We start from the raw sequence: 27,988 nt of genomic DNA on the forward strand, positions 1-27,988 counted from the left end.
TTACATAATATGTCCTTAAATATAGGAATAGATTGAAATTGTTTGAATGTTTGAAACTTTTGTGATCAACTTGGGATAAGTGAATGGTGAAAAATAAATCATCGTGGTTGTGGGTACGGTTCCCGTGGCATAGTCATGATACATAATCCCCAATTTGAGTGTGTGTTTCACGTGACTCGACCACAACTTCATATAATAACAAAATAAACATGTTCTAAATCGCAGATGCATTTCATGTGATGCGATTTACAATGTGTATAAAAATAGACAAGCGCATGCCACCATGATTCGTTCAACTAAATTCATAAATCCTATGAGTGGTTAAATAATTAATTAAAAGTGGTAAAAGGAATAAAATACACTATAGGTTCTAAACATGTAATAAATCTAAGGCTGTATTTTGTGCCGGGCCCGGGCCTAACGGTCCCGGGCTTTGGCGGTCCCGGGCCAAACGGTCCTGATGGGTGAAACCAGCCCACTGTGGGCCTAAGCCCACATGGTCCCCGGCTAAACGGCCTGGGCGCACGGGCCTAAGTGTTCGGGGCTATTTTTTTAAAAAACATTTTTCTAAGGAAATTTCTTGTAATATATATATATAGTATGTATAGTAGTTATATCCTCCAATTATACTTGAAACTCCTTTTATTAATGCTATCTATCCTTTTACTCACATAGACTCAAATGGTTTTTCTACCACTTATCAGGGTAATGGGATAAGTTATTCTTTTGTTACAGATCTCCTAACTAGATATATTAATACTCTGATTAATATGAAGCAGAGACATTTGGATTCCTTGCAATTAGAAGTATTGAGTATAAATATATTAGATACTTTACAATCTACTAAAGTTCAACAGAATATTAAATTAATTGCTGAACAAATGACTGTTGATATTTGGGATCTGTCTTCGTTTACTTGTCCCAAAAATTATTATAAAATATCCTGTATAAGCAAGGGATTTGTTCTTCTATAAATCCTAGTTCTGGAATCCATTTGTGGATCCATGGAATAGAGAACTCGATAAAAAAGTATATTTGGTCAATCTTCTCTAAGTGGCAGATATGATTAGTGTTATAAAGATTGTTTAAATCTGGTGAAACCTTAGCCCATTCTTTGTATAACTTAAGAAAAGGACCAGACAAGATTTTTACTATTGGACCGTTATATAACCACCAGTTTAAGAACCAATTAGGAATCGGTTCTGCAAATATCATTGCACAGACCTTTATAAACCAAGTATGTTTATGTCTTTCATTATTATAGTAAAGCACTTTATCAAAGGCTTGGATATAGTCCCAGTACATAAAGCTCATCAAGGATTTGTTAAGGCTTATATGCCTTTCTTTCATTGTGGAGATTCCCCAATCTGTTTAATAATAATTTTTGAGAAGTTATAACATTCTCATTGGTGTTGTAACCAGAAAAGTACTGAAATTCTGCATTGCTTGTACTAATGAGAATAGTCTCATAATACGAACGGGTTTTGTATGACTCCCCTAGATAGTATAACCCCTGGTGTAAATGGTATCAAATCCTAGGAACTTTCATGGTAAGTATGTAATAGATCTGAGCTATTCAACATAGATATGAAGCTTTTGGAATTGATCTAGGAGAAACAAGTACTAAAAGTACTAGACTTGAAGAGGTAGATATACCTCAAAACCTTGATTTGTTAAAGAAATGGACGATTCCTAAAGTTTCAATTAAAACCATCTATGATTATGGTTGGTTTGATAAACTTTCTTCAAAACAATTGATAAAGATGACTGAACAGTCTTTAGCGTTAAATTCTTCTGAACAGACTATTCGTTTGTTAAACAAACACGATATTGATTTGTATAAATATCATTACCACTATCTGCATATTGGCATGGTTCAAATTGCATTTAAACAATTAATCCTTAAAGGTTTACTAGAGACATTTTTGGTAGCTCTTAGAGATGCTAGGAATCTGAATTTCAGACAGTCTCTAATGGGTTCGATTTGAATCTACTGTGGCCTATGGTCCAGTATATTTTAATACTCAACCCAATCTGCAGCTATCTCTCTCTGATGTTAATATTCTTGATGCTTAAACTTTAAATGTGAAAACGCATGGTTATAATTATGCGCCTGGTTCTGAACTGATATGTTTATTTTATATGATCTATTTCAAATATTCAATTTCGATTTTTAAATCATCAAAAGAAACATTTCTGCTTGGCGTATTTGTCTTATGAAGACGTTTATTAATTTCAGACAAAAAATAAGGCGCAAAATAGTCAAATTCGTTCTTTTATTTTTCAAATGGTTTTGAACTACTAGAAGTAGAACTTGTAGCCAAATTAATAATTTTTTCACGAAGTTTTTCAACAGTAACTTCCTTTAAAAGATCTATTACATTATCAGATGTAATAGTTTTTATATTCAAATCTTGAAATTGTGATTGCAATTTATAAAACTCATCATCATCACAAGTACAGATATCACCTTTGCAAGCTATGCAAGTATTATCAATATCTTTACCACTATCAAATAAATTAAGTAAATCAACTTCAGCTTCAGAATCAATCTCAGAACAATAATCAGATTCTGATCCATAAGTGTATAACAAGCTATAAACCTTATCACGTAACTCATCATCTAATTCTAAGGTTTTCAGCTTTTAAAGCAATATGACCAAATTTTCCGCTTTTATAACACTTAATGTTAGCAAGATCTCACTTAGATCTATTCTTCGCAAATCTAGTAGATATACGATGAGCTTTTCTAGCATCACGCTGCCTTATATATATATATATATATATATATACATACACTATATCTATATCTATAGTATATATACTATATCAAATTAAAACACAAAATAAATTGCAAAGAAATATTCAAGGGAATTTCATATAATTTTTATTATTACGACACTAACAAAAAATGGCAATATTTTTCTTAGTTTTCCTCCTCCTAATGGAATGAGCACAACAAGGTACTAATACCACCATTAAAAGGAAAAAAAACTAAGGAAGATGTGCCAAAATATAAGTTACATATTAGACTATGTATTATCTCTAACAAATTTCATAAATCCTTCAAGGTCCGGAGGAATTTCCGTAAGTGGTGGCAGAAAAGAAGCTTGTTCATCAACGCTTCCGGGCGAAGCAACATCCTGCGCAAGTTCCGCTAGCATTTCTTCATAAGCTTCATCTATCTCCGGTTGTGATTCTGCAAGTCCAAAATTTCTTCTTTCCGAACGGATCCAATCTGTGAAGAGTACTGATTTTTCCAAGCTCTCCCTCACAGACCCTCTATGATCACCGATTTGAAGTCTCGCTTTTGAAAGCGCTCTCTGATGCCACCGTTGAAGCTTGAACACTTAAAATATCTCGAGTCATCCTTGAAAGAACCGGATAGTATTTTTGTTTGTCCTTCCACCATTCCAAAACATCAAAGGAGCCGTCGGGATTTTCTGATTCAAGTCCCTGCAACAAATAAACTAGAAGCTCGTTTAGTTGTGAACTATCACCAATATTATCACCTTGAGAACCCCTGAACTCTGTCCAAGAACTAAGTGCTGTTAGGCCCGCAGCTCTTTTAGATGATTGCGAACTAGACGAAGTAGGAGTTGGAACATTTGGTCTAGCGTGATCTAAGGCAAGTTAATAAGCATTATAAATTGTTTGAGCATTTATTTTAATTGAGGCCTTTGCATCTCCAAGTGTAGCAAATTCCTCATCTTAAACTGATAAAGCCTTATAAATTTTTGTGTACCAAAAGTGAGGACCTCCTAATTTCATGGTAGGATTTAACATGGTAGCAACACCAAAAATAGGGCGGATAGAGAAAAAATATTTTTTAAACTTATCTTTCATAGAATTAATAGCAAGTTGATAAATTATCCCACACTCTGAAAATTGAGTAAACAAATCTGCAAGTGTTGCAATATAAACTAAATAGTTAGAAATAGTAGGATAATATTGCCCAGATAATTCATTTGTAGCAACATGAAAATATTCTAAAAAGTCTACAAGCATTTTAACATTAGTCCAATCCTGATTTATAAGGTGCTCATCATCATCATCATCATCATCATCACCACCACTACCAACACGAGCATTAAACGTTGCGTTTATTGGGTTTTTATATTCATATGCAACAACTAAACTTTCATACATGTAATTCCATATAGTCGGACAATGTTTAGGAACCTTTCTTTATCCACCAAATTCATCACATTTTTTAAAATAATCTCTAAGCTACTTCTACGGTTTGAATAAAAAAGCCAATTAAGAGTCATTTTAACCTTTTCAATTTCCATATTTAAAATTTTCATACCATCACTGACGATTAAATGGTAAATATGAAAAATACATCTAACATGGAAAATATTACTAAATGCAGGATTTAGTGTAGTTGTAAGCAAGCCTATAACATTAGCGTTACTAGAAGAATTATCCATTGAAACTGATATTATTTTATCTCTAATGCAAAAATATTTACAAATATCTACAACTGTGTTAGCAATAAACTTACCTGTGTGGCATGAATTAATTATTCTATAAGCAATAATGCGCTTTTGCATTATCCAGTCATCATCAATCCAATGACTTGTAACAGTTAGATAATCACAGTCATTACCACTTCTACCAATATCAGTAGTAATAGCAATGCGATAATCTATATGAGTAAATAAATAGTACAAATATTGTTCATACTCATATTTATATTTATAAATATCGCACTTTACATTTGCGCAAGGCCATCCTTTATAAGTAGGATTAAAAACTCATCTAATATAACGCACAAAGTGAGGGTTAGAAGGAAAACTATAGGGTAAGCACATAACAGTAACCATTTTTGCCAATTCTTCACGATCTTTATTTGGATCATAATATAAAATGCCACCAGTAACAGTGTTAATTCCCGGTTGAACTAGATTTGACCATGTACTAGGGTTAACCTCAGTATCTACAGGTGGAGGAGGACAGGGTAACAGGTCTAGGTCAGGGAGCCGGGAGAGGAGTAGTAGCTTGGCTACTAGATTCACCAATTTTAGATTTTTCCTTACCCTTACCACCAAATATTTTTTTCAAAGAAAAGTCCATATTAATTATAATTATACAAACTAAAACAAACAAAACTATAATATTAAAATTTAAGAGTTGGAACGAATTTACCGAATTGACGAAGAACTTCTTGAAAATTGAATATTGTTGAAGACTTGATTACTTCAATTCACCAACTTCATAATTTTTCACAAAGTTGCAATAATAAAGTAAGCAATTATAGAAGAAAATTAGAGAGAGATTGATTAATTTGTGAGTAAAAATGAAAAAAATGTGGGGTATTTATAGTTGAGAATAGGAAAAAAATGTAATTATAAAAAGTTTGGGGTTAAGACAAAGTTTGGGGGCCAAATGGCTATTTTTTAAAAAGCCAAACGACTAAAATGGCAGGCCAACGACTAGTTTTTAAACTTCTAACCGTTGGCCTTTTTTAAAAAATAGTCATTGGGCCCGTTAGGCCCGGTAGAACCGGCCTAGGCCCGCCTACCGATCCCGGGATCGCGGTCTATTTTGGGAGGACCAGCCCACAATGGGCTTTTAGGACCGTTAGGGACCGGCCCGTTTGGCCCATTTGCTAGCGGTCCTAGGCTGGGCTCCGCCCACAATACAGCCTTAAATAATTCAGATAATTAGATCAATTATTAATAGTTGAGCGACCGTGCTAAAATTACGAAACTCGGGAGTGCCTAACACCTTCTTTCAGGTTAACAGAATTCCTTACCTGGTCTTCTGTATTCGCGGACCAAAAATAGAGTCACTTTTCTCGATTTGGGATTTAAAATAAGTCGGTGATCGGGACACCATAAATTATTCCAAGCGGCGACTTTGATTAAAGTAAATAATCTTATTTCGAATAATGTCACTTTGATTGTAAAAACTCCCTATCTCCCTCGAGAAAAAGGAGGTGTGACAGGCACGACCTCGACCTAATTGATTCTTGATTGCCTTATATCAGGCGAGGTCCCCTTGATCGGATTTTGACACATACAACATCCCCAACATCTGTTTTGCATGAATCGACTACGAAGGCCAATCCCCGGCGTGCTTCCCATTTGTCTTTATTCCCTTGATGACTTAAACCGGTATCCGGAGCTTCAAAATTGTGGGAATCCTTATAACAGCTATGGAAGTAGAATGTGCAAAATCCTTCAGCCAAATTTCCATCTTTGTCTTCCCGACTAATACTTAGAAGGTCCAGAAACTTGTGAGGAGTTACCGCTCTTGGTGCCACTGGGTATCGGCTCCTGAGATTCCCATTAAGGCCAGCATAGCCTGCTATCTCCTCAAGTGTATGGGTTAACTCAAAATTGGAAAAATAGAACACATTATGCACCGGGTCCCAAAATGGTATCAGAGCTTCAATTATGTCCACTCTTAGTTTAATCATCAAGTGACCAATGAGCCCGCCTAAACCATTTATTGCAGTACCTCTTTTGACTTCCCTCAGGTCATTCCACCACATATGGAGGCCTATCAAGATTTCCTCTACAACTTTAAAAGGTTCATTTTCAATAGTGCTCATCCTGCACATTTATTTAAAGTGATCGGTTAGAAATCCGTGATTTATTTTGACCCAAAAAGAATTTTTTTTTTTTACAAAATCCAATTCAAACAACTTGCTCCAGACAAAACACCTTTGCAAATACGGCCCTTCAACACTTCCGGAAGGAAGATTTTAGGGGTGTGTTTGCTAATTGGCCAAAATTTTGAAAAAAGACCATAGGTGGCTATTCTAGCAAAAATTGCCTTCTAGCGCCCTATCAGGAAATTTCTGGCTATTTAGACAAAAACGGCATCACCTAACTTTATTTATGACAAAAATGACAACAATTCGTATTTTTGGGTTATTTTTCATAAATGGGGTTGGACCCGATGAGGGTTGCCTACGTATCCCACACCGGGTGAGAATCAACCTGCGTAGTTCGGGAAATTTTGACGTGAAATATTTTGAAACAACTTTCCCTTCTTTTCCTTTTTTTCTCTTTTTTTTAAAAAATTTTGGCAGAGTTTCGGTAAATTTTGGACACTGGGTATTTCAAAAAGTGGGTAATTATCTCTCTCATACCTCAATTTGATTTTTCCAAGCTTTTCTCCCTTATTCTAGAACCCGGTCATCCGAAGAAAATAAGTGCAAGTAGCAAGTAAAATGCATCATGATGGTCTTTTCATGTCGGGTGCACCTATCCTAGACGGACCCAACCCCTGTGTTGAGTCCTCAAAGTCAAATGCACGTGACGCAAACAAGCGTTCCTACTAGGGATCCGGCATGAGGCTATGTTATTCTAGGTTTAAAAACATAGGTGTATTGTTCTAGACCTGGCTTACTCGAACGGATAGCTCGAGCCGGGGGGCATCATACTGGGAATACAGAAGCTTCACCGGCTTTGCAACTTGTCCGAACCTCGTTATAAAATTGGGATATGACTCTTAAAGAAAAGAAGTCACACGAAGTGCACACCTCCCAGATGATTTAGAAGACTCAGAGAGAAGAAGGGTTTCGTAACAGTTTATATACAGTCCAAACAATATCAAAGTGGTAAAAAGCGACATTTAATACATTAGGCTCAAACGTGTAAAAATCAGATAATAAATAAATCCAAGTATAACAGTTATTCTAAGCTCAAATTCTTGAACCCTGAACCAAAAATTCTGGGTTATGATCCCCAGAAGAGTCGGCAGATCTATCACACCTCCTTTTTTACCCGGGGGGAAGGGAGGGTATAAGGGAGTTTTTCCAATTAAAGTTACATAAATCGAAATGGGATTATTTGATTTTATTCAGAGTCACCACTTGGGATAATTTAGGTTGTCCCAAGTCACCAGTTTATTTTAAATCCCAAATCGAGGAAAATTTTGACTTTATTTAAAAGTCTCTGAAACCAGAAAAATTAGGTAAGGAATTCTATTAACCCGGGAGAAGGTGTTTGTAATGACCCGATCGGTCGTTTTGAGCTCTAATATGTCGTTCGGCAGTTTGAGGCCATGAGCAACTTCAATTCAGGTATTATGACTTGTGCACACGGTCGGAATTGAATTCTGGGAAGGTCGGAGTTGATTTGGAAAGAGAATTCTCATTTCGGAAGCTTTAAGTTGAAAGAATTGATTAAGGTTGGATTTTTAAGTAAACAACCTCGGAATTGGGATTCAAAGGTTCTATCAGGTTTGTATGATGATTTGGGACTTGGGCGTATGTCTGGACGGGGTTTTGAAAGACCCGAGAACGTTTCGGCGCCTATTGTGGAAGTTAGCATTTTGGAAGAATCTCATAAGTTTGGGCTGAACTGCATCTCAGTGTTATCAATGTTCGTTTGGGAATACGAGTCTAGGAATAGCTCTGTATAGTGATTCTGGTGTTGGGAGCGCGATCGGAAGTGAATTCGGAGGTCCGTAGGTCATTTTGGAGTCATTTGACTAAAGATAGAAATTTGAAGGTTTTTGGAAGTTTGACCGAGAGTTGACTTTTTGATATCGGGGTCGAATTTTGATTCTGAAAGTTGGAGTAGGTCTGTAATGTCGAATATGACTTGTGCGCAAAATTTGAGGTCAATCGGAAGTGATTTGACGGGTTTCGGCATCAAAAGTAGAAGTTTGAAATTCTAAAGTTCATAAAGCTTGGATTGGAGGTCGATTCGTGGTTTTAGCATTGTTTGATATGGATTAAGGCCTCGAGCAAGTCCATAATATATTTTGGGACTGGTTGGTATGATTGGTCGGGGTCTCGGGGGCCTCGGGTGTTTTCTGGGTGGTTAACGGATCGAAAATGGAATTTTGGAAAGGGTTGAAGTTGTTGGTTGCTGGTGTAACCGCACCTGCGAGGCTAGGGCCGTAGGTGCGGAGCCGCAGAAGCAGCCTTCGTACCATAGAAGCGGAAATGGATGGCGTGGGACCGCAAATGCTGTCGTTTTGCCGCAGATACAGGACCGTATCTGCGGAGGAGAGGATGCAGAGGCGGAATGGGCTGGGAGGCCTGGACCGCTGAAGCGGCGTTTGGTTCGCACCTGCGAGACCGCAGAAGCGGTCAAGAGACCACAGGTGCGGAAAGGACTGGAGGCAGTGGGTTGTTTTAAAGTCGGGATTTAGCCATTTTCATTCATCTTTCTCTTGGCTTGGGCGATTCTTGGAGGGTTTCAAGAGGGGGTTTTTATCATCAATGACAAGGTAAGTTATCCCCACCTATCTTGAGATAAATACATTGATTATGTACGGATTTGAGCATGAAATTGGTAGAAATTTGGGGTTTTGGTGGAAAGACCTAGAAATGGTATTTTTGGATTTTGGGCACGATTTTGAGTAGGAAATTGAGAGTAAATTATATATTTGAGTTCGTGAGGTTGTGGGTAAACTTATTTTTCGAAAAATTTCGGAATCCGGGCACGCAGGCCCGAGGGCGTATTGGTTAACTTTTCTATCGGTGTTAGGAATTATTATAAATTGGATCATTAGGGGTAATTGAGCATATATATTAATGGATCTGCATAATTATTGGCTAGCTTTGGAGCATTGTGCATCGATTCGAGTCTTCAGAACAACGTGGAATGCTGGTTATGGATCTTCAGAGCGAGGTGAGTCTCCTTTCTAACCTTGTAAAAGGGAATTGTCCCCATAGGTGAGTTAATTGGTTATGTGCTCCTATTTGTGGGGGCAACGTACGCACGAGGTGACGAGAGTCCGTGTGTAGCTACTATTATGCTTTAGTCCGGGTAGTTTAAGGCCCAAAAGCATGCTTTCTTGTAATAATTGCAACCTTGTTGACAAACTTAAAATGCTTAAAACATATCGAACGTATAAATGAATTTCTAAAAAAGGCTAGATATCATTTCTTGATTTTTAAAAGAGAAATTTGCCTTTTCCTGAATATTTTCTCCTTGATGAATTATTGTTTGAATGTGTTTATCTATTGTGGAACGGGCCAAACGCCTCGGTAGATTAAATTGATGCATCTATGGTTCGCGCCATTCGACCCTCTGGCAGTGCACAGTATAAATATTATTGGATCGGGCCGTACGACCTCGGCGTGATTTGTGCATGCTTGTATTGCTTGCCTTGAAACTTATTGAAGTTGTTATGGCCCCTTCTCAGCTTGAGAATATGTGTATAAATGATGAAAAAGGAAATTTGGAAATTTCGCATAAAAGTAAGAATTGTTTACATTTTTCACCCAATTGAATTACAAATCCTGTTTATATAAATCCTCGATTCATTATAGTACGGACGTATCATTATTAGATCACTAGTAAGTGTGGAAGTCGACCTCTCGTCTCTACTTCTTTAAGATTAGACGTGATACTCATTGGGTACATGTTGTTTTCATACTCATACTACACTTGTTGTGCATTTTTGTTGCACATGCATCACTAGAGGCCTGGCGAGCATAGCAGCATGGTTGATACAGAGACTTAGGTGAGTTGCACTTCGCGAGATGACCCGCAGCCAACAGAGTCTCTTTTAGAATATTGTATTTTTTTCCGTCCAATTTGTATTCCGGAAGGTTGTTGTATTGTATTGCTTCCTAGAAATAGCTCATACACTTGTGACATTGGGTTTTGGGATAGTTATGGGGTATTTTGTATTGACTTCTTGACATGTACATTTGCTTTGAACTGAGTATCTTTTACTAGTAAAAATTGAAGAAAAATCAGAGTTTTTGTCACAATTGTTTAAATGAGAATTTATTTAAGTATTTATGGTTGTCTTGCCTGACAGCGGTGTCCGGAGCCATCACGACCCTTAGTGGATTTTGGGTCGTGACAACATGGTATCAGAGCACTAGGTTCCCTTAGGTCTCACGAGTCATGAGCAAGTCTAGTAGAGTCCCGCAGATCGGTGCGGGGACGTTTGTACTTATCTTCGAGAGGCTACAAGACTGTTAGGAGTACCTCCCTTCTTGATTCCTCATCATGCGACTTGATTCCTTGAGGCTTATGACCTTGTTTCCTTCCTACTCAATCTTACAAGACGCGAACCGCTAGTTATAAATCGAGAATTGAAGGATTGTAATGGCACTATAGATGTGGTGAGGGATGTTTCTCCCGGTATTGTTGATTGGGCTATTGTCGTTGCCTTGCAGGAGGATATCTTGTCATTTCAGCTCAGTAATAGTATTCTTGAGAGCTTTGAGACTATGCACAGATCGCCATGATTGATCATGATTGGCTATCGTGCAGTACTAACTTGATGGTAGGATACTTGCCTATGTGTTGGCGCGGTGAATAATTTGAAAGGAAGTCTACTCAATGTACGATTCAAAGATCTGATATTTCGTTTCCGGCGGAGGAAAAACAATTGAACTATGAATGTCCAGATTTGCGGTGATGGAGAAACGAGACTTGGTATTTTCGAGCATGGTGGAATTTTCAGCTGCGATGAAGTGTCATCATCCTCGATTGTATGTGTTTAGTTTGCCGGTGTTATGTTCTTCTGCAATTCGCCTTTGGGTAAGATATTATGAAATAATATGGGAGAAATGACTGTCAGAGATCGCGTGATATGATGGTTCAGGAATGAATCGGTGTTTTTAATGTTGACGACTCGAGAAAGATTAGCAATTTGAGGGTTCAAGTGCTGCGAAGATAGATTTTATTTAAGGCAACAACTGAGTAGCGGAGGATGAGAAAAGGACATGTGGGGAGTGTCAGGTGGTGGTTAAAATTTCTAGAAGGCCAGTTATAAGAAGCAAAGGTCGAGTACTTTATTAAAAGGGTGAGTTCCGCCAAAGTGGGAGAGTGGCGGAGTTGTGTGTGGGCTTTGTGGTAGGATGACTACGCACCTTAAGGAGAGTTTGGAATGATTTGGGAATTTTAGTGATTGGTCTATGGATTTAAATTGAAGTATGGGCTATTATGCGGCAGGAGATTTGATATAACGGGAAGGAGCTGCTTGAAATGAAGAAGGATACAACATAACGTTGAATTGGAAGGATGTTGTCGTACATTTAATTGATGTCCACGAGGGGTGAATGGACTTGTGTAGCTAGAGAGTGAGCTCGGACTCAGGATGGGTTATTGATGTCGTAGTGATTGTACCCCGTGCAGCAGCGTTGGAAGATGTCGAGAAGTGATTTCACAAGGTGGATTATTCCCTGTGAGCAGGTCAGCGGACGCGTGGTTGGCGAGGCTTCTGCGAAGAAATCTATTGGTTGTACAGCAAAGAGATCGGTCGTGCGAATGTGGTTGATGATTCAGAGCATAAAAGGGGTATTACAGGAAGATTATGAGAATTTTGGTGCTTGATTGTGCAAGGTTATGTCAATAAGAGATAAAGAATCCTGGTGAATTCTAGATGTGTGTAAAAGTGGCTTCAAGCTAAGTGGGACAGTCCCACCGCCTATGTTTGGGTTGCATGGTTAACTTCTTGCGAGGTTTCTGGATGTTAGCATATGATGGGTTATTTTAGCTACGGGAAAAGGACATAAGTGGTAATTTGAGAAAAGGGATTGTGAAAGGTGTGCCATGGTTGGCCTTATTGGCTCATGTTTAGACTTGGGGGAAGGATTCAGGATTTATGCCTTGCATAAGTGCGGATTTCAAGGGAAATGATTCTGCCGGGTGCTTCGTCGAGAGGATATGCATGTGCTAGAAGATTCATGGAGTAGATTATATTTGGGGTCAAGTCAGAGCGAGTGGCTCTAAACAATGGTCCTAGTGGATTCGAAGGGGTAAAGTGTGGTACCTAATGATTTCGAGCCTATAGGTACAGTTAAGAATCGAGCTTTATAGCAGCTTATGTGAAGGTGCCCAGAATGTTCTATGATGTTTTGACCTTCAGTGTAGCAATTGGGAGGTATGAAATGGTTTGTGGGATTTGAGACAGCATGGTCTCGTGATTCACGGTCACTCGGGGTGAGTGCGGATGAAGCGTGTTATGTGTTGAATGGAGTTATTAATTTTAAGGAAACCAAGGATAAATTGGAAGAAGATAGACTGGTTAGCCATAAATGAATTGGCATGATGATGGGAGTAACTAGATCCCTTAGTGTGATTAAGTTATGCAAGTGATTTGTGACAGTACAGGTGAGGCCTGTCGGCCGCCGTAATTGACATTATTCAGAGGAATTCCAGTGTTATGGCCTGTTATGTGTAGGCGGATCCCGGAAGGGCTATGGTGGCTTAGACCACTGCTCGAAGATTTGCATATTCTACGATTATGAGAATTTACCTGTGTGTTGTTATGGTTCTCCTGAAGTGAGTTAAGTGAAAAGTTTTATATGAGGAAGTGTTAATCTATTAGTGGTTACGGAATTATGATGAAAATCGTGTTCTATCGTATATTGGCATGTTGGGTGCAGTGAGTGGTATGGAATTTGAAGTGAGGATCAAGGTTGTAGTTCGGTGTTAACAAGGATGTCACGAGCTCGAATGAGCAGTAAAGGAGTTTCGATGTTTAAAGTAAGTGGGTATCGTCTTTAGCGTCACCTGAGATCGGTGTCTTGTGAAAAAGGCCTTGCATCCTGGTTATGGACTTTTGAATGCCTTCTCAGCGTTAGTGCGACTAGTGGTATGGATACGCATACTTGTTGTCAGTTACGGAAGGTCGTGGGAGTGTGCCCCACAGGAAGATTGTATAGGTATGGCATGTAGTCACTTGATTGATTGAATATTTAAACCATGTATGAAGATGGTGGTGATATCATTAATTTGAGAATTTATGCTTGGAGGGAACTCGATTTATTGGGTTATGGAATGTGGAGGATTACTCCAATTATGATGGTTATTCTTGTGTGTTATGGGAAAAAGGGGATAATTATGGACCTAGAAAAGATTTTGGACCTAGTTCAGTACGATCAGATTCGGCTTGAGGTCTGTGAATGGATTTAAGTATGAATATGGGCCTTATTTCAGGCAGGATATGTTCATTTCAACATAGCGCTCCTTATGGAGGAGTATTCAGATGTGGATGTTATTTTGTCGTCATCTATTTCAGGTAATGATATATTGCGTCGTGTGAGATGTGAGGCGGCTTGGTGAAATTCTTATATGTCGAGATTTCCACTTAGGGATGATGTTATATGAGCAGAATGGCTCTTGAGATTTAGATTTGTGTATCGCACCTTGGTTGTGCTTGAGTTATAGCTTATGGCACTATATGTCTCTCTAGAGATGGTGTTATGCACTTAGCGTGCTTGTGGCCAACATTTTGTATTTTGTTGTAATGAGCAATCTAGCTCGGTATGTATCTCTTTATGTGAATTTTATGTGTGGATAGGGTGGCACACCGACATGGGTATGTTGTTTGGGTAGGGCTACGCACCGCAATAGTGTGATGTTAAATACAGCTTTCTATATTCTATTTTATGTGTCTTGTTTTCCATTTCTGAGGAAAGTTCATAATAGCGCGTAAGTTGAATAGTTCCTTCCAGGTTTTGTTTTCCTTTTGTATCCCGTTCGAGTTGGGTAGCCTATTGGGGCATTGTGACATCATACGAGACTTTTGGTCATGTCTGGGTAGCTTATTGCCTGAGCAGTTCGTACTGGGTGAGACGAGTTCATTGGATTTAGGATCGGTGCAATCTGATTATATAAAGTATATTAAGGAGCTAAGACCATTATTTGGTTCAGAATGAGATGATGGTTCTTGTCAGGAGTATAAACCCAATGATTTGTTGATTCAGCAGTTGGTTATGAATTTCTACACATCTCGTCCGTCGTGGCATTATTGAAAGAGTTAGAGCAAAACCTATGTATGTCATGAGGTACAATGGGAGCATCAGAGAATGTTATTGTAGTCCTGTGAGTAAAGTGGTGCAAGGTGTGAATTCAGCTAAGGTATGCAGTCATGTTTTGGTGTTGCGTGTGGCTATTGATATGGTGAGCATATGTTGGAACAGGCCTGACAGAGAATTCCGGATATTGGAATTGGGCTCTAACGCTTATTTGCTTAAGTGAAAAAGGATATCCTCATATTGATCGAGCTAGGGTGCTCAGCTGAGTTGTGGTAGCACGGGTAGGTGCTCGAGGTGTTAACTGGTGATTTCGGACAACTCCAAGACAGTTCTTAGCACGTTCGAGGACGAATGTATGTTTAAGTGGGAGAGGATGTAATGACCCGACAGGTCGTTTTGAGCTCTAGCGCATCGTTCAGCAGTTTTAGGCCATGAGTAGCTTCACTTCAGGTATTATGAATTGTGCGCACGGTCCGAATTGAATTCCGGGAAGTTCGGAGTTGATTTGGAAAGAGAATTCTCATTTCAGAAGCTTTAAGTTGAAAGAATTGACTGAGGTTGGATTTTTGAGTAAACGACCTCAGAATCGGGATTCGAAGGTTCCAGCAGGTTCGTATGAGGATTTGGTACTTGGGCGTATGTCCGGACGGGGTTTTGGAAGAACTAGGAACGTTTCGGCGCCTATTGTGGAAGTTAGCATTTTGGAAAAGTCTCATAAGTTTGGGTTGAAGTGCATTTTAGTGTTATCAATGTTCGTTTGGGATTCCGAGTTTGGGAATAGCTCCATATAGTGATTTTGGTGTTGGGAGCGCGATCGAAAGTGAATTCGGAGGTTCGTAGGTCATTTTGGAGTCATTTGGCTAAAGATGGAAATTTGAAGGTTTTTGGGAAGTTTGACCGAGAGTTTACTTTTTGATATCGGGGTCGGATTTTGATTCCGGAAGTTGGAATAAGTCCGTAATGTCGAATACTACTTGTGCGCAAAATTTAAGGTCAATCAGACGTGATTTGATGGGTTTCGGCATTGAAAGTAGAAGTTTGAAATTCTAAAGTTCATAAAGCTAGGATTGGAGGTCGATTCGTGGTTTTAGCGTTGTTTGATATGGATTGAGGCCTCGAGCAAGTCTGTAATATGTTTTGGGACTGGTTGGTATGATTGGTTGGGGTCTCGGGGGCCTCGAGTGGATTTCGGGTGGTTAACGGATCGAAAATGGAATTTTTGAAAGGGCTGAAATTGCTGGTTGCTGGTGTAACCGCACCTGCGAGACTAGGGCTGCAGGTGCGAAGCCGCAGAAGCAGCCTTCGTACCGCAGAAGTGGAAATGGACGGCATGGGACCACAGATGCGGTCGTTTTGCCGCAGATAAGGGAACACATCTGTGGAGGAGAGGAAGCAGAAGCAGAATGGGCTGGGAGCCCTCAACCACAGAAGAGGCAATTGGTTCACACCTACAAGACCGCAGGTGCGGAAAGGGCTGGAGGCAGTGGGTTGTTTTAAAGTTGGGATTTGGCCATTTTCTTTCATCTTTATCTTGGCTTGGGCGATTCTTGGAGGGTTTCAAGAAGGGGGTTTTCATCATCAACGACAAGGTAAGCTATCCCAACCTATCTTGAGTTAAATACATTGATTATGTACGGATTTGAGTATGAAATTGGTAAAAATTTGGGGTTTTGGTGGAACGACTTAGAAATGGTATTTTTGGATTTTGGCCGCGATTTTGGGTAGGAAATTGAGAGTAAATTATATATTTGAGTTCGCGAGGTTGTGGGTAAAATTATTTTTTGAAAATTTTCGAAATCTGGGCATGCGGGCCCGAGGGCGTATTGGTCAATTTTTTGATCGGGGTTAGGAATTGTTATAAATTGGATCATTAGGGGTAATTGAGCATATATTAATGGATTTGCATAATTATTGGCTAGTTTTGGAGCATTGTGCATCAATTCGAGTCTTCGAAAGAGCGTGGAATGCTGGTTATGAATCATCGGAGCGAGATGAGTCTCCTTTCTAACCTTGTAAGAGGGAATTGTCCCCATAGATGAGTTAATATGTTATGTGCTCCTATTTGTCGGGGCTACGTACGCACGAGGTGACGAGAGTCCGTGCGTAGCTACTATTATGTTTTAGTCCGGATAGTTTAGGGCCCAAAAGCATGAATTCTTGTAATACTTGCAATCTTATTAACAAACTTAAAATGCTTAAAACATATCGAACGTGTAAATGAATTTCTAAAAAAGTCTAGATATCATTTCTTGACTTTTAAAAGAGAAATTTGCCTTTTCCAGAATATTTTCTTCTTGATGAATTATTGATTTGATTATTTGAATATGTTTATCTATTGTTGAACGGGCCGAACGCCTCGGTAGATAACATAAATGCATCTACGGTTCGCGCCATTCGACCCTTTGGCAGTGCACAGTTTAAATATTGTTAGATCGGGTTGTATGACCTCGGCATGATTTGCGCATGCTTGTATTGCTTGCCTTGAAACTTATTGAAGTTGTTATTGCCCCTTTCCTCCTTGAGAATATGTGTATAAATGATGAAAAAGGAAATTTGGAAATTTCGCATAAAAGTAAGAATTGTTTACATGTTTCACCCTATTGAATTACAAATCCTGTTTATATAAATCCTCAATTCATTATAGTATAGACATATCATTATTGGACCACTAGTAATGTCGAAGTCGACCTCTCGTCTCTACTACTTCGAGATTAGACGGGATACTCATTGGGTACACATTGTTTTCGTACTCATACTACACTTGCTGTACATTTTTGTTGCACAGGCACATGCATCACTAGAGGCCTGGCGGGCGTAGAAGCCTGGTTGATTCGGAGGCTTAGGTGAGCTGCACTTCTTGAGACAACCCCGAGCCAGCAGCGTCTCTTCCAGATTATTGTATTTATTTTCTGTCCAATTTGTATTCCGGACGGTTATTGTGTAGTAATTCTTCCTAGAAATAGCTCATGCACTTGTGACATCGGTTTCTAGGATAGTTATGGGGTATTTTGTATTGACTTCTTGACATGTATATTTACTTTGAACTGAGTATCTTTTACTAGTAAAAATTCAAGAAAAATCAGAGTTTTTTCCACAATTGTTTAAATGAGAATTTTGTCACGTCCCCTTTTTCCCTCCTCACGGAGAGGAGTCCGGGTTTTGACATTCATGGGGTATAATGACTCGTTTCCTTTTGGGAATTGGGTATTTAAAGAGTCGCCACCTAACGATTTCTAGGTGCATTAGGGCACCTATAAGGTTCAACTACAACTATGTCTGATAACCTGAGATAGGGTAAGGTCTTGAAATTATCCTAAGGGGAAGGTGTTAGGCACCCCTCAGGATCCACTAGTGTGGTTCCCAGCCAGACAGTTTTTGTAAATTTGTACAATTAGCAAGTAGGTAAGTAGGGCTCAAATGATGGGGAATTTAAGTTAAAGCACACAAGTGTTTGAAAAAACGATAAAAGTAAGGTTTTGAAAAGAGTTATAATCTAAGTGTACTTATAAAAAATAAAGGGGTGCCCTAGGTTTGTTTATAATATGGATCACATCAATGCAATATCCGGTATGATACTCCTCAGAAGAGGGGATACACGTGGTATTAGCGCACCGGTCATCATATCCATATCTACCCTTTCCCGCCCCGGAAAGGTAATGAAAGCGAGGGTTGGTCTCGGCCTCTATTGCATGCTGTTACCTGTCCTATTCCTATCAGTCTCGGAGGAATTTAGGACTCTTATTCCTATAAGAAGGAGGTTCTAGGAAGGCCCTTAGGTTTAAAGGTAAAATACTAAGGCGACATACAAAACATATAAGACTGCAATTAATTGGGAAACATATAAGCAAATAGAACGCTCAGCTATACCTCCGCAAACAGTGCACATAGACAGCACGACTTATGCACAATTAAGGTCTGAATTTGGAATTCTAAAGCAGGGTGTATAAGTCAGAACCAGATTTATCATATTACTCAGAAAAGAAGTCTGAATCAGTCCTGCCTGCTGGTTGTGACAACCGAGAATTAAACAAAGGCAGTTCCAATTTTATTTAAGTAATTACCTAAGGCCTACCTAGGCACATAGCGAGATGCGGCAGTTGTTCCAAGTCATTAAGACAGATCCTAAGGGCAAGCTTTTCTAGTCGCAGAGATCGTTGCCAATTTTATTCAGAAAACACAATGCGAAAACTATCACCTTACTACCTTTTTCATGAATCAGTAATTAACTAGGCGTTTTTAAACAAAATTCAAACAGGATCCTAGAACATGATATCTAATATGCACATGCAGATGGCAGAGTTCCGAAGGCATGATTTTTAAATTTATGAGAGACTTGCAGAATTATTATGAAATGCCTTCATGAGTAACAATTTTTATTTATCCGTCTTAGAAGCAGGATTTCTATGTATTGGACACGAAGCATGGATTAATGAAAGAGATGCTAAAGCAGGGAACATGAATCCTAAGAACATGTTTTCTAATGCATTGTATGAATCCTAAACATGATTTCTATTGCACAACTTGGAATATAAAATTAATAACATGTTTTCTACCCTTTAACTACTATGACATGCATATTTCCCATCCCTTTTCACTAGCCACCCCAATACTGTTTACAAATTATTACAGACCCTGTGATAGAATTACATAAGAAATGCAAAAATAAGAAGTTACAACCATAGGAAGCCTGATCCTGGCTTCCTCTCTGAGTTATGTAATAAACCACTTCAAATGTCAATATTGTTCCAAAGCCATTCTCACACCTGGGTGTATCAGAGTTCCCTAAGGACCTCAAGGGATCCCGGGCAGTGCTCACACCCAGATTGCATAACCAAGAGTAAGTGCAGTGTGGAAGATCCAGGTTCAGAGGGTACTCAAGGGTCCCAAAGCAAGGCTCAAACAAGAGGGGCTGAACCTAATGATCTAAGAGTGCATGTGAGAGTGCTATACATAGACTCGCAGGAGTTGATTTGGAAAATAGTTTTTAGAAACAACATATTTGAAGAGATTTTGTAAAACAGCAGAAGGATTGCCTAATAAAATAGTTTTTGAAAGAGAGAAGGGGTAGGAGCAACAACAACATACAGAACAAGTTGAGAGAGAATTACATGCTTCACTAGTTACAAACATGGCAGTAGGGGTTGGGGACATAGAGGACCCGAATCAGAAATACTCAATTAGTCTTCAATTAATATAGACATGCTAGTTGAAGGACATAAACAAGAACAAGTAAATATGTTGAACACATTTGAACAAAGGAGGGCAGAATTTTAAGCATGCTAAGTAAAGTAATAAACAAACAGTACAACTCAACAGCATGAGCCATTAAGTTAGTGCAGAAAGAGACAAGGATTGACAAACAAGGGAACACATAGAGTTGAGCTTCAGAATTTAAATTTAGAACATACCAGTTGAAGGAGCAAAGTGCAGAAAAAAGTAAAGCAATCAGAGTTCCAAAGTCTAGCCTTGGCTTTCAGCTGGATAGAGAAGGCAGTGGCACAAGTAGTAGAGAAAGAAAGAGAATTTGAATGTGTAAGTGTGTGTTTTTTAACTTAGTTGTTCGTGTCTTGTTAATGAAAGCATTAGGGTATTTATAGCTTTTAAAACGAGTAAAAAAATAAGGTAACAAGTAAAGGTTTAACACAAATATGGAAGTATTCATAATCAGAATTAATTAATATAAGTATTCACTTTAATCAAGAAATTACTGCTCAAACGGATACTAACAGGGATAATTAAGGAAAGAAAATCAATTTGAGGAAGATTGATTTCTAACCACATAAGGGACAGTAAGAATATAGAGTATACAATTGAGTCTAGGTACAAAATATACCTAATATGGGAAAGGATTCAGCAGGTGTGAAACATCACAGCAAATAAAGGAAGGGAATCAATCAATTTAAATAAATGAATAAAGTTAAGGGTTTATAAGAAAACCCTTGCAATCGGTTGTAACTTGAGGAAATCAAGATCAATCAAGAAAGAATCATGATTCAGCACTTCGACATATAAATAGAAAAGAATGAACAAGAGTATCAGACATGCAAGGCCAACCATATTGACAAAAGAAACAACTAGATGAACACAAAAACACAGGAGTAATAGGAGTAGGCCAGGACTCATCAGCAAGGGACCTACTCGAAGCATGGTAGTTAACAGAGTCAATTAGTCACATAAAACCAAAAATGAAGGAAACAGTCTAATACTTAGCAACAGGTGGAGAATATAAAACCAACACACCGAAATAAGTAAAGGAAGTTTTCAAAAACTCACAGTAACAAGCGAGAAGAGTTTTAGGAAATTAGGGTTTTAACAAAATGGTAAAAACTCATATTCAGTCAAGGCAAACGAAGGAAAGGATTTAACCATGAAGAACTTAATCGAAACAAGCATACATACAAAAGACATTTTCAGAACCCCGGATAAAATCAAAGATACTTAGGGTTTTAACATGATGAACCAGGTAGAAGACAACATAGACAAATCATTTAAACATAGTAAAATCGTAAAACAAAACTAAGAATCAGAGAAGAGATATTTTTAAAAGAGGTTAAGAAAACCTTAATCGTTGAAGATGAAGAGTCAATTTGAAATCGGAAAACCATTATGGAAAACACTTAAGAGGTTCAAAACATACACAGATCTAAGACAGATCTTTGAAGTTAGGGTCTTGGAGAACCCAGAAAAATAAGAAAGACTTCGAATAGTTAGCGATCTAACCGGAAAAGTAAAGGATCTGACTCGAACAGTCATGGATCGACAGAAAAAGACCATGGATAGAAGTTGAGCAAGGTATGGACTAGATCTCTTTGATATCTTTCCATGAAATCACGAAAACAGGCAACCAGTAGACATAGAAGACCAGTATACATCTCAAACAGCCATGGGAGTCCATGGATTGGGTGAGGATCGAAGGGGATTAGGTCTAGTTTTAGTGGCGGCGGTTAGGGTTGGCTTTAGGTTTTAGAGAGAGTTTGAGAGGAGAGGGGATTCAAGGGCGGCGGACCATAACAAATGAATTAGGTTAGGGGTCATTTTGGGTTAAAAATGGTTAGGGGAAAAGGGGACCATTGATTTGAATGATCAATGGTCATGATCAAACGGGTAGGTGGGGATCCAGTTTGGGCTTGGGTTAAAATTGGGTTAGGGTCGGATTTGAATTGGAATTGGGTCGGGGAATTGGGGATTCGATTTGGGCTAGATTTTAAAGCCAATTTTGGTTATAAGTTAAATTGCCATTTTTTCCTTTTTAATTTTATAAAAATAATAAATAACTTCTGAAAACTAATTAAAAAGGCTAAAATTATTTATAACACATAAATAACAATTTAAAAATACAGGATCCAATTTTATGAATATAAAACCTAATTAAACCTTAAAAAGGACTAATATTGCAATTATATGCAATGTAGCTTTAGAAATACTAAATGAAATTGTAAAAATAATTATAAAATTCTTTAGTCATATTTTGGCATAAATATAAAAATCCAATAGGTGAATTATCAAAATAATAATTTTGGAAATAATTATTGATATTTTATGGATAAAAGGGGAGAAAATAAATCAATTGAAAACCTTTAAAATTATGGAAAAATAATAAAATCTTTGGGCATGCTTATATATGCACATATATGCTATTTTGAAGGAATTTTGCATATTGAAAAATATATAGGGAAAAATTGGGTATTAACAGCTGCCCCTCTTTACCCGGGAAGGATGAAAGAGTTGTCGGGTAAAGATATGATGGCCAATTTTGACCGAGCAAAATGGTTTGAAGAGGATTTAGTCTGCACCCTGGCTTCTGAGTTGCCTACATATCCCTAGGTTTATAGGAACTAGGCCGTATGTAGTTCAGGATCCATCGGCGGAGTATACAGATAAAGACCTTTCAAGAATGGGCGCAATATCTAGGACTGGGTGAGTGGACGCTTTACGAGAATGGTTAGGTTTGATATGGCTGAGAGAACTGGAGCGGGATCGCTCCTGCCGAAATAGCCGTTGCTCGCCGCCTTACCTACAAATAATCAATACAAGCATATATTGTGCATAAATTTAAACATGATTCAAATTCCTATTGGACCATGAATGTTGTCTTTAGATGATGAGGATGACGTCCCTAAACCATGATGTCCTGGGCCATGAAGCATATGATAAGGGATTCACAGGCCATGAAATTATGTTCTCGGGCTATGATGATGGTGCCTCCAAACCATGACGCCTTTGAATAAAGATATGCGAAAGATTGAAAGAGATCCTCAGGCCATGACATGGTGTTCTTAGGCTATGAAGATGGTGCCTCCAAACGATGACGCCTTTTGATGAGTTGGCGATATTTCAGCCCATGAAAGATTCAATCGTATAATGCGGACAAGACAGAGCTTAGTCTTGTGAATTGAAGGGAAGAGCTTAGCCTGTAAAGAAAGAGGGATAAATAATGCTTGAGATAATGCTTAGTTTCGAAGAAAAATTGGAGGCAGAGCATAGCCTCGGAAGGTCGAATGGTAGCCTTATGCAAAGATGCGAATGCAGGTGGAGGTAGAGCTTAACCTCGGAAGGCAGAATGGTAGCCTTATGCAGAAATGCGGATGGAGACAGCATTTAGTCTCGGAAGGCAGAATGGTAGCCTTATGCAAATTGGAAGGTTGAATAGTAGCCTTATGCAATGCAGATGCAGATAGAGGTAGAGTTTAACCTCGTAAGGCAAAATGGTAGCCTTATGCAGAAATGCGGATGGAGACAGCGTTTAGTCTCGGAAGGCAGAATAGTAGCCTTATGCAAGAATGCAGAATGGATGTAGAGCTTAACCTCAGAAGGCAGAATGGTAGCTTTATGCAAGAAATAAAACAATGAACGATAGTAGAGTTTTTCTTAGCTGATAGCAGATTGAGGCGTTATGATCATTGGGAGCACTGTGACGTACGGAACCTCACTGGTGTGTGCTGACAGCAAATGTTGGCAAGTGCAATAGTTCAGAGAGTCATATTCTTGAATAATGTTTGTTCCATAGACGCACAGTATGGTTAATGATTTCTCAATCCTAGTGTCTGCATCCAAAGAAAAATTGTGAGTTTTGTAAGGGGGAAGGTTAGTTCATATCCCCGCGCTTTACTTGGCTCGTTTGACTTTGATCTGGTGATATTGTCTGTATCATTGGGGTAGTGTTGCTAAACAAAGTAGTTTCAATAATAAACATGCATGATTTTGTAAAAGTATGACATAAATGTATAGTTGAAAATAGCTTTTAGATGAACCGACGACTGTGACGTGGTTTGGTACATTGCAACCTCTATTGCTCTGGAATTTTAAGGGTCCTCCTCAAAATTCTGCCCTAGTTTGATGGGTTGACATTTCTGACTGTTGCTCGTGTGGCGATCGGCTGAAATTAATTCGGAATTTTGAGGGTCCTCCTCAAAATTCTACCTAGTTTCCAATTGCGGGGGGAAATAAAATTTTATTGAATTGAGACCGAACTCATAGGGCTGCCTACTTATCCCCTCTTAAACGGGAGTCAGGTGATGCATAGTTTAATTTACATCATACAAGGAAAGCATAAAGATTACACGTAGTAACGCTTAACTACATCTGAATTAATCAGCTTTGGCCAGACATCTCCGTCCATTTCTGCAAGAATGAGGACTCCTCCTATCAAAACCCGGTGAACCATGTATGGACCCTTCCAGTTGGGAGAGAACTTCCCTTTGGCTTCATCTTGATGCGGAAAATTTTTCTTTAATACCAGCTGCCCCGGTGTCAACCGCCTTGGCTTGACTCTTTTGTTGAAGGCTTTGGACATTCTGTTCTGGTAGAGTTGACCATGGTAGACTGCATTCATTCTCTTTTCGTCTATAAGGGCTAGTTGCTCATAACAACTTTTTACCCTTTCTACGTCATCGAGCTCAGCTTCTTGTATAATCCTTAGGGAAGGGATTTCTACCTCAGCGGGAATGACAGCCTTTGTTCCATAAACCAGCATATAAGGGTTTGCCCCGATTGATGTGCGGACTGTGGTGTGATACCCCAATAGAGAAAATGATAACTTCTTATTCCATTGTTTATGCTTTTCTATCATTTTCCTCAATATCTTCTTGATATTCTTATTGGCGACTTCTATCATCTCCATTCCTTTGAGGCCTGTAGGCTGTGGAATTCTTGTGTCTCATCTTGAAAGTTTCACACATAGCTTTCATCAAGTCATTGTTGAGGTTGGAGCCATTATCAGTAATGATTGACTCCGTAATTTTGAATCGACAAACAATGCGGTCGCGGACAAAGTCTGCCACGACTTTATTAGTCACTACTTTGTAAGATGCTACTTCGACCTATTTGGTGAAATATTCGATGGCTACTAGGACAAACTTGTGTCCGTTGGAGGTAGTAGGCTTGATTGGTCCAATAACGTCCATTCCTCAAGCAGAGAACGGCCACGGTGAGCTTGTTGCATTAAGCACATTTGAAGGTACCTTTGTCATATCTGCATGTATCTGGCAGCGGTGGCATTTCCGAACATACTAGATGCAGTCTGTTTCCATAGTCATGCAAAAGTAACCAGCCTGGAGTATCTTCTTTGCTAAGATAAAACCGTTCATATGTGGACTGCAAGTCACAACATGAATTTCCTCTAGCATCATGGATGCTTCCTTTGCATCAACACATCTTAATTATCCTAAATCGGGAGTCCTCCCATACAGGATTCCTCTTTTGTGAAAGAAGTTGTTGGACAATCTCCGAAGTGTGCGTTTTTGAGTAGGATTTGCAAGTTCCGGGTACTCTCCTTTTGCCAAATATTCCTTGATATCATGAAACCAAGGCTTTCCGTCTACTTCCTCTTCGACATGGGCACAGTAAGCTGGCTAATCATGGATTTTCACCGAAATGGGATCAATGAAATTCTTGTCGGGATGTTGTATCATAGATGATAGGGTGGCCAATGCATCGGCGAACTCATTCTGGATTCTGGGAACATGCTGGAATTTTGTCTTTGTGAACCTCTTTCTCAATTCCTCTACGTGATGCAGATATGAGAGTATCCTGGAGTTCTTGGTTGTCCATTCTTCTCGTACCTGGTGTACAAGCAAGTCTGAATCTCCAATCACTAGCAGCTCTTAAACGTTCATGTCAATGGCCATTTTGAGCCCTAAGATGTAGGTTTCATATTCGGCTATATTGTTGGTGCAGGGGAACCTGAGTTTGGCAGATACCGGATAATGCTGACTGGTTTCTGATATTAGGACTACTCCTATGCCAACTCCTTTGAAGTTTGATGCTCCATCGAAGAACATTCTCCAACCGTCATAGGATTCTGCAATGTCTTCTCCTATGAATGATACATCTTCATCAGGAAAATACGTTTTCAGGAGTTTGTACCCTCCATCCACAGGGTTTTCAACAAGGTGGTCCACTAGTGCCTATCTCTTCACCACTTTCTGAGTTACGTAAACAATGTCGAACTCACTCAACAGGATTTGCCACTTGGCTATCTTGCCAGTGGGCATGGGCTTCTGAAAGATGTACTTCAAAGGGTCCATCCTTGATATGAGATATGTAGTATAGGCGCAGAAGTAATGTCTCAACTTCTGAGCTACCCAAGTCAAAGCACAATAGGTGCGTTCCAATAGAGAATACCGGGCCTCACACGGGGTAAACTTCTTAATTAGATAATAAATGGCTTGTTCCTTCCTCCCTGTTTCATCATGGTGCCCCATAACATAGCCAAAAGCTCCATCCAACACTACAAGGTAGAGTAATAAGGGTCTACCTGGCTCAGGCGAGACTAAGACTAGTGGTGTTGACCGGTAATTTTTAATTTTGTCGAAGGCCTTTTGGCAGTCATTGGTCCATTTGGTGGTGGCGTCCTTCTTCAACATCTTAAAGATTGGCTCACAAATAACTATAGAATGTGCTATGAATCGGCTGATGTAGTTAAGCCTCCCCAAGAAACTCATCACATCTTTCTTGTTCTTTGGCGATGGTAGTTCTTGAATGGCTTTGACTTTTGATGGATCCAGTTCTATTCCTTTAAGGCTTACAATAAACCCAAGCAATTTCCCAGCAGGAACCCCAAATGCGCACTTTGCGGGGTTTAGTTTCAGATTGTATCTCCGCAGTCTATTGAAGAACTTCCTCAGATCTTCCATGTGGTCAGTGGCCTTCCTGGATTTGATAATAACATCATCCATATACACCTTTATCTCCTTGTGTATCATATCATGAAAGATGGCATGGCCCTCATGTAGGTGGCCCATGCGTTCTTCAGGTCGAATGGCATCATCTTGTAATAGTACACTCCTCACAACGTAATGAAAGTCGTTTTCTCAGTGTCTTCCTCATCCATCCAGATCTAATGATAACCAGCAAAGCAATCTACGAATGACGGTAACTCATGCTTAGCGCAATTGTCGATCAGGATGTGTATATTTGGCAAATGGAAGTCATCTTTCGGACTGGCCCAGTTGAGATCCTGGTAGTCGACCCAGACTCTGACCTTCTCATCCTTCTTTGGCACTAGCACAATTTTGAATAACCATGTCGGGTATTCCACTATCCTAAGAACCTTAGCTTTGATATGTTTGTTAAATTATTCCTTGATTTTCAAACTCATATGAGGCTTGAACTTTCTGAGCTTTTGCTTTACCGATTGACACATTGGATCAGTTGGCAGTTTGTGAGCCACAATAGACATACTCAGACCAGTCATGTCGTCATATGACCAGGCGATTATGTCCTCATACTCCTTTAGAAATTTTGTGTACTCTTTCTTCTCCGATGGCGATAGATGAATGCTGATTCGTGTTTCCTTGACGTTTTCTGCATCTCCCAGGTTAACAATCACGGTCTCGTCCAGGTTGGACTTAGGTGTGTTCTCAAAGTTCTCAACTTCTTTGACAATCTCGTCAGGTTGGTCATCTTCCTCTGAATCCATGTCCGTTTGTTGAATTGTCTCATTGCATGTCACAGTCATTGGTTCATCGAGATAAGTAATAGTAATGCTGTATTGGTAAAGTAAGGAGAGAAAACGATAGCAATAAATATTAATTCATAAGAAAAATCAAAAATGCTTTTGATAAATTGAATAATTGTTTTGAACATTGAAAATTTTATTGCGGGAATTGAAATGCGAAAAGAAAATCATTTAGTAAAAACAATGAATAATGCTTGTTTTAGCCTTGCTACCCCGAGGCACGTCAGGCTTTGGTTATCAAGATGGTACAATTCCTGAGATGGACCCTCTGCTCACATCCTGTATGAAAGGTCCTTCCTCCTCCTCGAGAATAACATAACAATCCATATCCA

The 27,988-nt window shown here is 39.0% G+C and overlaps 1 protein-coding gene across 1 annotated transcript; it reads right to left on the minus strand.

Annotated features, from left to right (window-relative positions):
* Window positions 1-24,254: 24,254 nt before the first annotated feature.
* Window positions 24,255-24,671, minus strand: LOC138873301 (uncharacterized). Its single transcript, XM_070151751.1, has one exon. The coding sequence runs from the start codon at window positions 24,669-24,671 to the stop codon at window positions 24,255-24,257; it is 417 nt and encodes a 138-aa protein (XP_070007852.1).
* Between the last annotated feature and the right edge of the window lie 3,317 nt (window positions 24,672-27,988).

The sequence above is a fragment of the Nicotiana sylvestris genome, chromosome 7, assembly GCF_000393655.2.
Source record: "Nicotiana sylvestris chromosome 7, ASM39365v2, whole genome shotgun sequence".
In the NCBI taxonomy this organism is placed as follows: Eukaryota; Viridiplantae; Streptophyta; class Magnoliopsida; order Solanales; family Solanaceae; genus Nicotiana; species Nicotiana sylvestris.

Coding starts and splice junctions, on each gene's coding strand:
- LOC138873301 (XM_070151751.1), bottom strand. CDS start 24,671: ATGCTGGTTTATGGAACAAAGGCTGTCATTCCCGCTGAGGTAGAAATC.